At 32.0% G+C, this 17,082-nt stretch overlaps 1 protein-coding gene across 3 annotated transcripts; it reads left to right on the top strand.

Moving 5' to 3' along the window:
• The first annotated feature begins 6,761 nt into the window (after nucleotides 1-6,761).
• On the top strand, nucleotides 6,762-14,291 carry LOC120072230 (putative vacuolar membrane protein YML018C). 3 transcript variants are annotated; one of them, XM_039024645.2, is made up of 9 exons: nucleotides 6,762-8,268; nucleotides 8,886-9,275; nucleotides 10,074-10,291; nucleotides 10,440-10,510; nucleotides 10,619-10,717; nucleotides 11,234-11,351; nucleotides 11,474-11,609; nucleotides 13,462-13,576; nucleotides 13,921-14,291. In XM_039024645.2, exons 1-8 carry the CDS (start codon nucleotides 8,182-8,184, stop codon nucleotides 13,573-13,575), a joined length of 1,233 nt encoding a protein of 410 aa, XP_038880573.1. In that variant the 5' UTR covers nucleotides 6,762-8,181; the 3' UTR covers nucleotide 13,576; nucleotides 13,921-14,291. The 3 variants fall into 3 exon arrangements, with proteins under 3 accessions (XP_038880573.1, XP_038880575.1, XP_038880574.1); XM_039024647.2 differs by having other exon boundaries at nucleotides 6,819-8,268; nucleotides 13,904-14,291; XM_039024646.2 differs by lacking the exon at nucleotides 13,921-14,291 and having other exon boundaries at nucleotides 6,819-8,268; nucleotides 13,462-13,815.
• Nucleotides 14,292-17,082: the final 2,791 nt, after the last annotated feature.

The following is a 17,082-nucleotide window of genomic DNA, read 5'->3' as shown; positions in this document are numbered from 1 at the left end:
GTAGATAATGATGATTTTTCCTAGATAGTTAATTAAAGGGCTACTAATCATGTATGTTCTTCCCCATCAGGGATTAATTCTTGGAGACAATTGGAAGCTGAGAGATGACTCTTCGAGTCAGTACTGGTGAGACCGTTTCAGCTGTGGCCGTAGGCAGACTCAAGTTATATTTTAGCAAGTTTTTATTTTTAAGAATGGAATGGAGATAGACTTGGCTTCAATGGAAAGTAATTTGTATGTACTAAGACTTTAGTTACAAAGGCTATCTTAAATACTGAAATGTTCAGAATGACAACAACTACTAAGAGACCAAGAATTTCTCCTAAGGAAAATGCCTACCTTTGGCATATATGGTTAGGTCACATTAATCTCAATAGGATTGAGAGATTAATTAAAAGTGGACTTCTAAATAGTTTAGAAAAAAACTCTTTCCCTGTATGTCAGTCATGCCTTGAAGGCAAAATGACAAAATAACCTTTTACTGGAAAATGTTATAGAGCCAAAGAGGCCTTAAAGCTTATACATTCAAACCTCTTTGGTTCGATGAATGTAAAAGAAAGAGAAGGGTATGAATATTTCATCTCTTTCATAGATGATTATTCCAGAAATGAATATCTTTACCTAATGCAACCCAAGTCTGAAGCACTTGAAAGTTCAAGAAGTACAAGATTGAGGTTGTAAACTTGTTAGGTAAAAACATAAAAACACTACAATCTGGTCATGGTGGAGAGTATATGGACTTAAGATTCTAGAACTATTTGATAGAACATGGAATTACATCCCAACTCTCGGCCCTTAGTACACTTCAGTAGAATGGTGTATCAGAAAGGAGAAATAGAACCCTGTTGGACATGGTTCAGTCTATGATGAGTTATGTTAAACTTTCTGACTCATTCTAGGGATATGCAATGGAGATTGCTATTTATATCTTGAACAAGTTCCCTAAAAGAGTATTTATAAAACACCTTTTGAGTTATGGAGAGGTCGTAAAAGTAGTTTATACCACTTCAAGATTTGGGGATGTCTAGCTCATGTGCTTATGACAAATCCCAAAAAGTTGGAACCTCGTTTGAGAGTATGCCTGTTTATAGGCTATCCTAAGGAAACGAGAGGTGGATACTTCTTTGATCCAAATGAGAATAAAATGTTTGTATCGACAAACACTATTTTTTTTTTTTTTTTTTTTTGGAAAAATACCACATAAGAGACCACAAACCACGAAGCAAAATAGTTTTAAGTGAAATTTTTAATGATACTATTGAGGCTTCAACAAGGGTTGTTGAAGAGGCTAGTACATCAATAAGGATTGTTGATGTTGGTTCATCTAATCAAGCATATCCATCTCAAGAGTTAAGATTACCTCGACATAGTGGGAGGGTTATGACCCATCTATTCACTATATGGGTTTAACAGAATCCCAAGACATCATATCTGATGATGGAGTTGAGGATCCATTGTCTTACAATCGAGCAATGAAAGATGTTGACAAAGATGAATGGATTAAAGCCATGAATAAAAAAATGGAGTCTATATACTTTAATTCTATCTGGGAGCTTGTAGATCAACATGATGAGGTAAAACCTATAGGTTGCAAGTGGATCTATAAGAGAAAAAGGGGTGTAGATAGAAAGGTACAGATTTTTAGAGCTAGATTAGTGGCAAAGGATTATACCCAGGTTGAGGGAGTAGATTGCGAAGAAACTTTCTCACATGTTGTTATGTTAAAGTCTATATGAATTCTCTTATCCATAGCCACATATTATGGCTATGAAATATGACAAATGGACGTCAATACTACATTTTTAAATGAAAATTTTGAAGAGACCATCTACATGAATCAACCAGAGGAATTCACTGAGCAAGGTCAAGAGCAAAAGGTTTGCAAGCTTAAATGGTCCATTTATGACTGAAACAAATACCTCAATCTTGGAATATAAGATCTGATACTACGATCAAATCTTATGGCTTTAATCATAATGTTGATGAGCCTAATGTGTATAGGAAAATCATTAATAGTTCAATAGCTTTCTTTGTGTTGTATGTGGATGATATCTTACTCATTAGGAATGATGTAGGCTTTTTGACAGATGTAAAGAAATGGCTAGTAGTCCAGTTCCAAATGAAAGATTTGGGTGAGGCGTAGTTTGTTTTAGGGATCCAAATCATCAGGTATCATAAGAACTATATGTTAGTCGTGTCTCAGTATCATATATGTTGAGGTTGATGCCCTAAATCTCGTGGGTCTGTAATTTGTAATTGTATTGTATAAACAGTTTATTTATTTAATAAAATATGAGATATTTTATTTGACATTTAGTAACATTAACCAACAAAACTAGTAAACAAACATTCAAGGTTATCTTCTATAGCTTAAACATTTATGTAGAGTGGATCATGTTTAAGTGATAAGTTGAATGGTCTATAGTAGATAGATAAGGTTGGATACCTTATCCTAATGACACTATGAATACGACTCACTTTATAGATGTTCCAATTGTTGTAAAGTTCTATAAATGATCTAATGCTGATCATTCATGTCCAGACATGTGAGCGGGGATGTTTTATACTAAAACATTTGTATAAGACCAGACTACGAAATGAATAGTCTTACTATATAACACCATTAATAGTAGAGAATTACATTTCACCAGGATGACCATAGGTGACATGACCTGAATCCTGTGAGTTATGAACTCCTGCCTATGAAGACGGTCCTTTGATCTGAATGGGTGAGAGTGGCTAGTTCACTGACTCAATATGCCTACCATTTTGGGGATTTATCTGATTGGAGAGTTGGGAACACAACTTCACAGGAAGGAATTCCCTCATTCCCTAATGTCGGGGTAAGTAGATAAATTGCTCCTTTAAGGACCGATTTGGTTGTTGTAGTCCTTGGTTGTTGTAGTCCTTGGTTATTATAGTTGAGTTATAATAGTTTGTGCTTGGGTGTAGATTATTTTAGTTTGGGTTATAATAATATGTATTTGAGGTGTAAACTATTTTAGTTTGAGAAGGAAATAGTAAACACTATAGCAAAGAATAAAAAATTGATGAATGTAAAATAGTAAAAATTGTAGTAAATAGTAAATACTATAGCAAATGGGGGTTTTGAAATAGTGTTGATTGTAGCTATTTGGGAGTTTTGAAATAGTATTTACTGTAGCAAGAGGTCGTTATTATAGTTCTAGAATAATCCTTGCCCCAAATGGCTCCTAAGTATAAGTGCTATTAACTTAAATTAGAAGTATATCATGTTCAAACTCGTGTTTCTTTTTTTTTTTTTTTTTTTTCATAACTTCATGTTTTTTTAAAAAAAAAAACTACAAATGATTAATGTTACAACAATGGTAAAGCAAGATGAAGCTTTGATTAAATAATCCAACAAAAGACATAAAACAAAGCAAGACAATGAATAATAAAGAAATAAACAAGCCTCAACCAGAATGAAAACTCGAATGTTTGTAAATATAATGTTGAAATAGAGTTCTATATATATATAGTTGTAAGAGATGGAATTCTAAACCTTTGAAATTTTCCTATTAAGCATAATTAAAGATAATGTAACACCCCAAATTTTGTTCTTAATGTAATTTCAATATTTTCTAGTATTAGAGGGAATTTTTTGAATTTTAGAAATTCAAAATGTAATTATTATGATTTAATTGCTAAGAAAGAGGTGTTTCAATTTAATGGTTGGAGGGAAGTTATGGAAATTGGGTTTTTAATGTCAAACAAATTGAGTTTGAAATTAATGTCAAGAATTAATTTTATTTTGGAAGGGGGTTATGTCACACAAATTTAATTTGAAATTAATGTCAAAAGTTAATTTCATTGTGGAAGGGGGTTAGTTAAATTCTTTGTGAATTGAAAATCTTAAGGGAGAAATGGATTAAAAGTTGGAAGGAGGGTCTGACTGAAGGAAGATTTTGGAGATTGGAATCTTGAGGATGGTTGTTGCTCAGGCTTCGTTGGGGAATTGAATTCAAAGATTTATTATTGAAGACTACCGCTTGGATCGATATCTTAATCAAGGTAAGTAATCTTACTATTGGAACTGCATACGGGCCAGGCACTAGATATATGCTAGCATGATAGATGAATATCAGGACAGAGCGATAGCATGATAAACGAATAGTATAGTATGGCTGATATATGTTATTGTATGAGAATCTGAAAGATTTATTTGTGCATGTAGATACTTGCATGCTAGTAAGAGATAATACTTGATTCACTGAGGTTGTATTTGATATGAGGATATTGAGACGTATATGTATGTTGTATAGCCATGATGTTGAGACGTATATGTATGCTATAAAACCATATTGTGATAATTGTGATGTTGAGAATGTGATAGTGTCTTTACTAATTAGTTAGATGCCCACTAGATATTATGTTTCCTTCGGGATTCACCAGATTGTGTTTCCTTCGGGATTCACCAGATATTGTGTTTCCTTTGGGATTCACCAGAGGTTGTGTTTCCTTCAGGATTCACCAGGGGTTGTGTTTCCTTCGGGATTCACCAGAGGTAGTGGGCATACTTAATTACGGTAGGATAGAAACTAGTTTTTCATGTATGTATGTGTCCTATAAGGACTAAAACAGTTTTTATGTTCCGCCAGAGTTAGGCATCTAAAGGACATAGATGCCTAGCCCGACCCTAGTAGTGAGGTTACTTACTGAGTATTTTGTATTCATCCTTTCTTATGTTGTTGTTTTAGGTAAAAATAGAGATGCACCGGCGATTGACAAGCGGAATTCGTGATGGAGCCACTGGGATCAGTTTTATGCTTCCACTCATGATATTTAAATTTCTTTTCATGTTTTTTTTTTTTCAACTTTCAGTTTTGCTGTTTGAAACTTACTATTCAGAATTGTTTTCAGACTTGTTATTATCATTTATGATTTATGGGTACCCCATTATTTGTTTTTAATATTTGAATTTAATGGACTTTCGAACTTACCTTATTTATTTAGCATTTATTTCACCATAAAATGATGTCGTTTTAAGTTACATGCATGCATATATTTAGTAACAACATAACTTAAGTCCTAGAGGGTCGGGTCGTTACAAATAAACTCATAATTTTAGAAATTATATTATAGGAATAAAGAGATGGAACAATTTGACCTCCCAAGTATATATTGCCCATTTATTAAGAAGATACTAATTACATAAGTATAGGTTATATATAGAAGATGTCAAAGTAAACTTAGCTCATTAACATGACTTTACTTTCTATAGGTTGGTTGTGCTAATGTGAGTGTGAGAGAGGGAGAGAGATAATGTGAGAATGTGAAAGGGCATTAAACAATTATTAATGTTAATTTATTGTATTTTCTTCTGTAATTTTTAAATTTTTAAATAATTTTATAAGTACAATTTATGTATTATTTTTTAAACCCAAGAATAATGTCCCATTTTTTTTTTCATACTCTTGTTTTAAAATTTAAAATTTTATAACTATTAGTAGTAGCATGTTTTGTAAATTTAAGATTTAAGGGGTAAATTAATAATAATAATAAAAAAATCTCCCCCAAATTACTTTTTAAGATAGTAAGATTTTTAGCTAGAATTAGAAAACTTATATCGAATCTTTTTAGTATGAATGATCCAAAATTTGAACATAAATCGAATATGACCAATTCTTTTACCACTCACATTTTATTTATTTGCTTACATCATATAAGCGTGAAATTACCAAAACGGACTACTATACACGAGGGTTAGATCTCACTCCTTTAAGTTTAGGCTTTTTCGCTTCTCATTCCCTCCGTTTTCTTTCGCTCTCACTCTTCCCGTTTCTTCTTTTGCTCCTTTGAGTTTAAATTTGTTAATTTTCACTCTATTTTCTTCTCTTTAATTTGTTCCATAGTAGCAAGAACATGCGTGCACATTAAGGTCACTTCAGTAATACCTACCGATGATGACACAAATAAAATGTAAAAGGAAAACTTAACTTAAAATTGAGATATATTTCAAATTTTCATCTCAACTCACTTCATTCACTTTGTTTAAAAAAACTAAAATTACCTCATCCCAAGAAAATAACGAATGTCTAATAATGATTTATGGCCTTTTGCTTACGTCAAAATTACTGAAAAGACTCATTTTTAACTTTTTCCTTCTTCTTTGATCCATAACTTTTTTTTTCTAATCTAATCAACATTTTAAAAATCTTTGGGTGGGCTTATTCTTCCTCTTCAATTTGCAGTTTTTCTAATCTAATCAATTCATCAATTCTTCTACAATTTGTAGCTTTTTTTTAATTGATTCTTATTCATGCTCCATCTGCATTTTTTTTTTTTTTTTAAATAAGGAAAGGGAATGAGAAGCAAGAATAAGAAAATTTGTGATCGTAAAAATATAAATTGAGAAGAGAAATTTTTTCAAATGGTAAAACTGTTGAAAATATTTAAAAGATATAATAAAATTTTAAAATTATTAATGATAGATGTTGATAGACATTGATAAACTTCTTTATCTATGTCATTTATAGAATCAGCGTCTATCATTGATAGTTCTAAAATTTTATTAAATCTTGTAAATATTTTAATTTATTTTTTACAGCCCGATTGAGAAGGGATAATAGAAAGAGTGAGAGTGAGAATCATGTGAGAGTAAGAGCTAGAATCACGACGCATGCGTCAAAATAGTAATTTCAAAGCTAGAATCACAACGCGTGGGTCAAAATAGTAATTTCAAATGAAGTTGAAGCAAAAAATAATTGATTTTCAAACCTGGGGCTAATTCTAATTTGCTCGTACTACAAAATCCCCTCAGGAAGCCGTTAGGGACTCACAGTCCACGGCAAAGATCCGCTCGGAATATCGCCGACTTCAACCGCCGCCCGGAGACGTTCAAATCCTGCGGTTACTTTTCAAGTCACTTTCATTTCGTTTGCAATGATCAAATTCCGGCTTCTGAAATGAGAAACTAAGACGGAGGTCAGAATCCTTCGGGGTTCAAGAGAATCGGACCGGTGCCTGAAATGGCGGGAAGAGAATGATTCAGAAGTAATGAGTCGGAGAACTAAGTAATTTCACCAGTTTAGTGCTTGGAATATAAAAATGCGATGAAGCCTCATGATCGGACCAAATGCCTGAGTTGCAGTCCAACAATCCGGCCTGTCGCACCTGAATCCGGATGGCGCGCCCTCCACTTCCAAATTCCAATGACATTGTTGTTTTCTTGTCTTGTCGTGTTCCTAATCTCTCAATCTTCTTTTTTGTCCATTTTCCTTTTTTTATTCTTCTTTTTCTTTTCTATTACTTTTCTATTCATCTCTTTATCATTAGTTTTTTTGTAAATCTATCCTACGATTGCTATGATTGAGCTGGAATTCCTTGAATTTCGTTTGAGTTCTTGCATCGTGCAAATAAGTGAGGTTTTAGCTTTTGGTTTACTTTTCTTTATTAGACAGACACACTGATGAGATTTCCATTATAGTCGTTTTTTATAGTGCTCATGCTTTACCAATTGTATGATCTGCTTTAATGCTTCTGACCCAATTATTGAAATTCCTTCCGTTTCCTGGTCCCACGAACGCATGGTTGGAGATTTGTCCCTTTAATTTGTTGGCCTCTACTTTACTTTACGTTTCCTCTTTGAATTAGAACATGAGACTCTTTTTCTGTTTAGTTTTACCTGTCGTGCAAGCTATTGAATGATGCCATGGTGGTATGTCCGGATTAGATGTAATATTCATTTGCTTTACGGAGCATTAGTGTGGCTTTTTTCCAGCAATCTAGAACATACAAATCTATATGTTTCTGTTCTTCTAAAATATTGTTCTGGGTCTATGCCTAGCTGCATAGTGTTCTCTGCTGAAGTTTTTGGCATATTTGGGTTTAATAATAAGCCAAAAGATCGTTATGTTGTGGTGAACCTAGCTGGTGCACTAGGTCAAAAGTGGAGAAAGAGTTTCTCCATTTAGAAGGGCACTAGTGGTTTCTGTAGAAGTATGAGCCCCACAAATCATTTATTTAATTTGGCATCATCTTTCCAATTTTCTGATTGCATGATGAATCGACTGATGTTTACGTAGTTAGAAGTCGATGTTTTCCATAAATGGAGAATCTGGCATGATCACGAGTTATTGAAGGAAAAAGGGGGAAAAGGATTGAAGGCATTTAGATGCAAAAATAGCTCTGTAGGCAGAAGATTTTCATTAATCAATTGTGATGAAAATGTGTTGGAGATACAAGCTTGGGTTGCTTCTTATTCTCAGTGTGGTGATCATGTGGGTTTCCTCTGCTGAAGTTACCCAGGTAAGTTTCTCTTCTTGCCTTTTCATGAACTGCCATTCGTTATCCTGAAAATTGTATTCTTGATAAATGTTCTGCATTGAGCGAGCTTCTTCCATCTGATTAAAATTGAAAACTGGTAGGCAATGAAGATGAATAGTATCAGCTATGGATTGGATTTACACTGGTAGAGTTTTTTTAGACAATGAGATTCATGTTCCCTCTTTATTCTGTTTGCCTCATGTTTATAATCATTCTTGACTAATGAATCCCTGGTATATAATTTAGGGGCAATTACAAATGTAGCAATCAAGTCCAAAGTATTAGTAGATATAGCAAAATTTAGATTAAGCTCTCGGAGTCTATCAGTGATAGGCTATATCGCTGATAGGAGTCTATTAGCACTAGAGTCTATCCTTCATATGACTCTATCAGCTTGCAATTCTTTGTTGTTATACATTTAATTATTAGCCCTAAAAGTGCTATCAATTGCAATTATCCTATAATTTATTACAGCTGGTTGATGGATGTGGTATACTCTTTTTTCAACATGCAGTTGAATTGTTATCTACCGCGTGTTCAGTATATTACTTGAATTCTCAATCTGACTCATGCAGCAACTGACCAGTATGCTTTGACAGAGTATTTTTGCAGATTATGAGCAACCATTTGCAATATCATATGTTACAACATCACTTTTGATAGTTTATCTTCCAATAGCATTGCTTAAAGACTGGTTACTAAGTTTTTTGTACCGCTACAATTCTAAAAGTTGTGATAATCCCAGTGTGGTTGACGAATCCTCCATAGAATTGCAGAAAAATGAAGTGAATCTTGCTTCTGAATTAGAACATCAAGGACAGTTAAGTTGTAAAAATTGTACCATAGACGTATATAGTAAGGACGAGGGAACACCATTGGTGGCTGTACATATAGGTAAAGAAAACACATTGAAAAAGGACCGCATGTTCACTGCAAAAGAAGTTGCTGCTTTTGGCTTTTGCGTTGCTCCAATCTGGTTTTTAACAGAGGTGAGATACTGATCTCATGATTTCTAGTTTCTAAAGTTAGTTCTCATTGGCTAACACATTTCCTTGGAGAGTCAGATCTGACGTATATGATACTTTTTTATTCTTGATCTATAAGATACTAGTTTCTCTGTCTTCAAAGTTCTTTCTTATCAAATTATGGTTTCGGGAGACTATATAACTGCAGTAACCCCAGGTCATTGTTGTCATACTGTAAAACTAAAAAGTAGATTATTTAGTGGCTCTAGTTATGTTATACTTAGGCACTTTGTTGATAAATTAAACTCATAAGCAGTGAGATGAGAAGATATTGCAATATTATGGATATTTTTCTGTATTAAAAGATGAAGTGCATCATCATGTGTCATTTTAGTTCATTGGGATTTAACTTCGTATGTTTTATTTTTGTTAAAAAATATATATAATCAATCGGTAGGAGGAGGAAAGAAAGAAAACATTGAGAGAGGAAGAGATCTTAGAAACAAACTCAATGTCATTTATAAATAATTTCAAATCACAGAAAGGCCCCTAACGTGTTAGAATGAACTGTTATTTCTTTGTAAAGATTTTGATTATCGGAATACTGATAGAGCTTGATGAAGTACCAAGTAAACTAGAGCCATAAATATTTTAGGGTGGATCTCAATAGAACTAAGTAGCATAACTTTATGTTATTGTCTTATTATATTGATTTTCAAAAGACAGTATAATAAATGAAGCGTACATGGAAAATGAGGCATTTGTTCAATATAAGGCCGGACCATGACTTAAGCCATTGAAAATTTGTTGTGATATATGCAGTACTTAACAAATGCTGCACTTGCACGAACCAGTGTTGCGAGTACCACATTGCTATCCTCCACTTCAGGGCTGTTCACTCTTTTGATTGGTGCATTGCTGGGTGAAGACACAATAAATATAATAAAAGTTGTCTCTGTTGTTGTTAGCATGGCTGGTGTTGCGATGACAACATTTGGGAAGACTTCAGCTGCAGATGAATTGCAGAAGAATGCGCATGGGTATGCCAGTTCTCCTCTACTGGTGAATTATTAAGACCATTCTTGCAGGACACATTCTAAAATTAATAGTGACATCGTAGACTTTTTTGTTTTTTTATCAAATTCTGGTTTTAATCTTGATAAAGTAAATGAGTACAACTGTCTTCAGAAATGAGAATCATGCACTTCTGGGGAATGTCTTTTCAGTCCTCTCATCGGTGACTTATGGCCTTTTCACTGGTTAGATATCTGAACTTCTCTTGTGATGAGTAGTTGACATCTAATCTTCTGCAAAGACATATTTTCCATATTCCGATTCATTTGTACATCTTGTCTTGGATGCTGCAGTGCTTCTCAAAAAGTTTGCTGGAGGAGGACAAAATTTAGATATGCAAAAGCTATTTGGCTGTATTGGACTTTTCACCTTTGTTGCCCTTTGGTGGCTTGGTAAGGATGAAATTTTCTCTAGTTTAATGATCAAATGCCTTATTTATTTATGTATTATTCTTTTATTCAGTTTACATTTTTTTATCTCAGTTTTATTTACTAATATTTTTCGAAGAGGGGGAGGGGGTGCTATGGAAGGTTATATCTGATCACAGTTACAGACAGGGGACAGCTACTCTGTCCAAAAGGAAGAAATATTTTGCTTCAATATATTTATATGATCAATTTATGATGAATGATTTCAGTAAATAATACAAAAGGGGAGGACTATATTCTCCATAAGCTAAGGATTTTTTTTTCCTTGAAAAAAAGTTGTTATTGGGTCCTATTGTATAGCATGTTTCAGCATTAAGGTGCAATTTCAGGGAGGATAGAAAAACATGTAAACTTGGTCCAAACATATCCGACACTAGTCTTGTACCTTTGGAAGAACCAAACTACATATTTCCTAATGCTATAGAAAAAAAAGATACTTAAATCGTATGCTAAAAAATATTTCCAAATTTCTCTCTCCAGTGTGGCCTCTGACTGCCATGGGCGTTGAACCCAGATTCACGTTCCCCCAATCTGCTAATGTTGAAGGAGTTATACTTGGCAATGCCTTTGTTGGAAGTTTTTTGTCCGATTATTTCTGGTAATCGCAGAAGAAAGCCTTTCACTATAGATCCTTTTTGTGTGTGCATGTGTGTGTGTTCAGCATTTAATTTAAATATATCTATTTTTGTCTCCTGATTTATAATTTTCTGGTGCACACAGGGCTTTGGCTGTTGTTTGGACTTCCCCTCTGGTAGCTGCTCTTGGTGTTTCCCTTACTATACCTGTTGCAATGTTGGAGGATATGGTCATCCATGGCCGGCAATATTCTGTAGTTTATATCATTGGGTCAGCTCAGGTAAGTAATTTGATTCCTTAAAATAAATAAACTGGCGAATTATCTTATTTTAGTTTACACATTACTAGGTTCTCTTAATAGGATTTAAATTATAAACCATTGGATGGAAACAATATATCTTTTTAGGTTAAATTATAAAAATACCCTTGAACTTTGCATATGTTTCATAAATACCCTTATACTTTAAAAAATTGCAACATTACCCTTGAACTTTCATAGACGTTTCAAAAATACCCTTGGAGTATAAATTTGTTAAAATTTGGGCGGAAATTGAGATGTGAAATGGTGTAGTAGGTGACAGAAACGAAAATTTGAATTACCACATCGTTTTAGGTCATCCCTACACAGTTCTAAGTCCCGATTTCTATTCGAAATTCTAAAGAATTTGTACTCCAAGGGTAGTTTTGAAATATTTATGAAAGTTGAGGGGTAATATTGTAACTTTTGAAAGTATAGGGATTTTTTTAAGCAAAAAGTCAAGGTATTTATTATAATTTAGCCTATTTTTTTATTGTTGATTATGACATTATAGTCCTGATATATTCTTTGCCCTGTTTTATATGGTATCCTTGGGATTCTTAGCGACCTTTACTTTAAATTTTAGTTCAAGTTCTTTACAATCAAATACTTCAATCAAATTTTTATCAGTTGTAAGATATAATCCACTCAACTGTATTCAGAATGTCTAACCATCTGGATCCCCCTTCTTGTTTATCATTATTACTTGTTTAAATGGAATATTTATGACCACCCTTCGTTTTCCTTTTCTTTCCTTCTCTTTTCTTTTGAGAAAATTAATAATCCAATCTCGAGAATGCTAGTCGGTAAGGAAAGAGCGGGAAGGCATTGACTTATTGACCTCATTAATTATAATATATAACTACATCTGATGGAAATTTAGAGGATTTAAGTATAAAAAACGCATTGTAAAAGGATTCAGTAGACTTTACCCACTACGATTGGTAGCAAAAATTCTATAACGCCCCAAGTTTAGGATTTGGAATCTACATTCGGCACTTGATGGCCTCGACATTCCCCTACAAACTGGCCACACTATCTACTTAGCTTTAATTGCTTCTAAGAGTGAAAACTATTCACAGAAACCAATCTAGGTTCTTTCAGCATGATTTGTCCTCACCCACATGTTTCTTAGGAAATTTTTTAGGAGGTCAGTCAATATAGAATTGCTCGAAGCTAAACACGCTTAATTTTGGAGTTTCTATGATTGATCCACCGAAAAGGAAGGTGCATCTTGTTGGTATAGATATTCAATTCTTTTAAGCTTTTCTTAACCATACTTTCGTATCCTCAGGATCCCTCTCATTTAGATGTGATCTTGAACTCGGGCATTACAAATTCTTTAAAAAACAACAACAATAATAATAGAAGAGAGAGAGAGAGAGTGAAAGGGTTGGTAGAAAAACTAGATGACTTTGAGGCTAAATGTTCTATTTTCAAAAAGAGAGAAATGATCGAATTAAAGAACAGTGATTAATTTAGAAACTTAAAACGTCGGGGAGGATTTTGAAAAGTCTGTTCGAATGCGATTGTTAGAGAGATCCAATTATTGTTATTATTATTCTTTTGATCAACTGTTATTGTTGTTATTCTTTTATCTTGTATTAAATGAAAAAGAACTTCAAAATAAAAAAATCTGTAACAATCCGTTCTGTAAGGGTTGGAATAACTAGACTAATAGGGCTTAAATTAGAAGGGAAGAAAACAGTTATTCATTACTCCAAGTGTTGAGTACTGAAATTTTATAATAACATTAAGAAAAGGGAAGTTCCCTATATTCTAATTCATATGATATCAATTATCACTAAATCACAAAGTTGGTTTGTTGATATAGGTATTCTTGGGGTTTGTCATAGCAAATCTTTCAGATTGGTTCTCTCAAAACTTGGCATCCAAGGTGTCAAGAACAACTTCCCAACTGCAATCACTTTTTTTCGGACCTCTGTGATGTAAGTTTCGTACACTTCTCTTAAAAGTGCTTTTTCCCTGACCCTTGAGAATGCAATGTATCAATGCTCCATAAATCCTAATTTCTAGAAAGAAATAGCAACAGACTTGTAATCGTTTCCGCCCGCATTGGTTGACAGTGTTGCAAGAAATGTGTTTGTTCTTAACGCCACATCTTCTCACTTTAATTGGTCAAAAGCTTAGGCGAAGAAGGTTAATTAATTTCTGTGTTAGATCAAAAGTCGAAGGAATTTGCAATGAATTGTGAAATTTATTTAACTTTGTTTAGCTTCTGATGTTCCTTGTTGATTGGTCTGATAGTGAAACAGGTCTTGTTTTGATGCAGTTTCTTTGGACTGTTACCATGAGACAAAATGCTTTTTGGCAACTTATAGTCAAGCTTAGAAAGCCATCTGACAAGACCTTAATCAATACAAATGGATTCTTCTGTCCTTTAAGGCTTCAGCAGGCATCCACTCATTCAAGTATTTGATATAATTAAATTTATCAAAATCTATTAGTTTAAATTTTATAGTTTGAATTGATTGGTGATTTAACATAGTATCAAAGCAAGAGATCACATTCTCAAATTTTTGCAATGTCAATTCATCCCCTTTTAACAATGGTGGTATTGAAGTAGGGAAAGTACTCAAGTATTGATATAAGTAAATTTACCATAAATGACCACTTGAACTTTTTAGCTTGATTGGTGATTAACAGAGAGATTGTTGCTGATGTATAATATATATGAGTCTGTTTGATAGGCAATCTTGAAACAAAAATTTGAAAACAAAGGATTTAATGAAGACAAATTTGTTTTTGGATGTGTTTAGTAGTGGATTCAAAATTAAAATTCCATTTAAACCATTGTTCAAAATGTGTTTGATAAGCTAAAGTGAACTTAACTCAACAGTAATTGGCATGATATTTCTCTTTAGAAGTTGAAAGTTCGATCCTTTATGTCTAATAAAAAAAATCTGTTTGATAATATATTTATAAAACAAAAAACTATTTTTAATTATTCCCTGAATTTTAGGTTGAATATGAACTATTTTAAATTAACTTATAAACTTGTTTTATGTTAATTTTTTTTATAATTGTTATTTGTAATATCATATAATTCATATTTTAACTGGACACAAATAATCGAGTTTATAACATAAAATACTATATATTTGTTAATGTTTTTATTTTTTCTAATATAATTCTACATTTTAAATTTCAAATTCAAAATAAGATTACACGAAAACATAAAAACATTATAATTAAAATTTGCACTATTTAGATCACAAAATCTAGAATGTCCATGAAATATATTTTCGTTTTAACTCAATCTGAATCACCTACTAAACCATTTTTTTTCTTTTTTTTTTTTTTTAATTTTATTTTTTTAAATAAATAAAAAGTCAAAGCTTTTGCTAGCTACAAATTTGAAATAGTTGGATGGGAATTTAAGTCCATTTGTCGAAGGCTTGAAGATCTCACACTTTTCCCCTCATTTTTTAGATATTTGGCATATCAATAGATTAAATCATTGACAAACATGAACACTATTTTGAGATGGGTTTTATTATGGAAGACTTTAGATATTTAGTTAAAGCATTTTCATTTTTAAACATTTGACACATTATTACACAACCCCAAATAATGTATTTCAATCTCGAGTGGAGACAAATGAGATATTTGAACCTCTATTTTACCTCGTAGACAAAAATTTATTCAATAAAACTATCTCAATGTGACTCTTCATAGCCGTTGGATGTACAATAAAAAATTCACATGTCTCTTACTAACCACTAAACAAAGATTTAAGAGTATAATTTCTACGATTTCTCTCTTACATCCACCAATGTAAAATTGACGATGAATTAAATATCTTTTTCAACTTTTCCCCCTCTATGCTCCAATAGTTGCCAATGAGGAATTTTTGGCCTCAAGTTTTTATATATTTTGGTTTTTTCTAAAAAAGGAAAAAGAAAAAAAAAAGGGGGGGGGAAAATAAAGTCTGAATGGTCTATTAGTTACCAATATTTAATAAAAAAAAATCTTATCTTTCTACAGATTTGTCATTTGTGTTGTCGAATTTCTCATAAGGTTAATAATTTTTTTCTATGGATTCCGATTAGGTAGAAGAACAAAATTGTCAAATCAGACATTTGTGTTCATGTTTGATATTTTTTTTATTTTTAGAATTTGCATAAATATAAAATTGCATAAAAACAAAAGAATGATAATAATAGCCTTGACCGAAGAAAATGATGGGTCCAAACATAAATGACTTAGGAGAGACTAATTTAATTATAAGAAATTGAACATTGGAAATTAGGCCACAAAATTCTTTGCTTGTCTTTGTGTGCAAAAGAAAGTAGGAAGGTTCCTTTAAAATCAAGTAAAGAAGTGGTGGGTAGTAGAATTAGGCTCAAGTTTTTACTTTCTTTTATTATATTATTTATTATTATGGCTAAATTACAATAATAATACGTAAGCTGCAATATTATCGTTGATCTTTCATAAACATTGTATAACTAAGCTTAAAGAAAAAACCTTTAGAATACTAGATGATATTGGATATAGAAACAAAAAGTGAGACCATCACACTCCTTAGTCTCAATTTTTATAAAAAGTTTACTTCTAAATTTTAAGGGTTGTATCAATTAGAACACTAACGGTATAAATTTAAATACGGAACTTTCGAGAATATATCAATTTACACACTCCATATTTCTTTTGACCAATATCATGTGGAGCTTACAATTTGAGTTAATTAAACTTCTAAATTTTCATAAGCCAATGAATTTAAATCGATCATTATGATTACCTTTGTAAATCATTAATATTCTCAATTGTTTGCATGCTTACTAATATGTTGGTTTTACATAATAGACAATTAGAGTAGATGTATAAATGATTCTCGAAAGAAATTATGACTAAGAGTCTAAACTGACTAATGTATGAAAGTTTAGAGTTTAATTTGTGCAATTATAAGTTTCACATGAAATATTCTCCAAATGAAATGTAATAGAGGATATAAATCAATCAACTTGTAAAACATTCAAGGTTTAAATGAATAGATTTATTAATTCATGACTTAAATTGATACAATCATATATATTACTTCTGAATGGTCACGAATAATATTTATTAATTTTGAAACAATAGAAATATTATTTAAAAATAAAAGATAAGTAGGGTTTTTTTTTATTTTAATTTAATTTAGTTGTTTTTAAATGATGATTGCAATTGATGACATTTTTAGGAATAATAACTAAATGTATAATATCATTTAAGAAAAATTGCAAATATAACCAAGTCTATAAGCGATAGACTTCTATCGTTGATAGACTCTTACCTATCATTGATAGATTATTTAAATTTGGCTATATTTATAATATTTTTTACATTATATTATATCGACTAATACTTTGAATCTAATATCGATTTTTTAAAATATAAAATTTTGGTCAAGTTGATACAACAAGAAACGAAAAGAATGAAAAATGATGAGTTT

The sequence above is a fragment of the Benincasa hispida genome, chromosome 2, assembly GCF_027475165.1.
Source record: "Benincasa hispida cultivar pf3 chromosome 2, pf3_genome.v1.1, whole genome shotgun sequence".
Lineage (NCBI taxonomy): Eukaryota > Viridiplantae > Streptophyta > Magnoliopsida > Cucurbitales > Cucurbitaceae > Benincasa > Benincasa hispida.
This window is presented reverse-complemented; position numbering and strand designations above follow the sequence as displayed.

What these genes read in the sequence shown, in the direction of transcription:
- LOC120072230 (XM_039024645.2), top strand. Translation starts at nt 8,182, where the DNA reads ATGAAAATGTGTTGGAGATACAAGCTTGGGTTGCTTCTTATTCTCAGT. An exon ending in TTGCAGAAGAATGCGCATGG is followed by an intron (nt 10,292 to 10,439) that starts GTATGCCAGTTC and finishes AACTGTCTTCAG; the next exon opens with AAATGAGAATCATGCACTTC. An exon ending in TGTTGCCCTTTGGTGGCTTG is followed by an intron (nt 10,718 to 11,233) that starts GTAAGGATGAAA and finishes TTCTCTCTCCAG; the next exon opens with TGTGGCCTCTGACTGCCATG.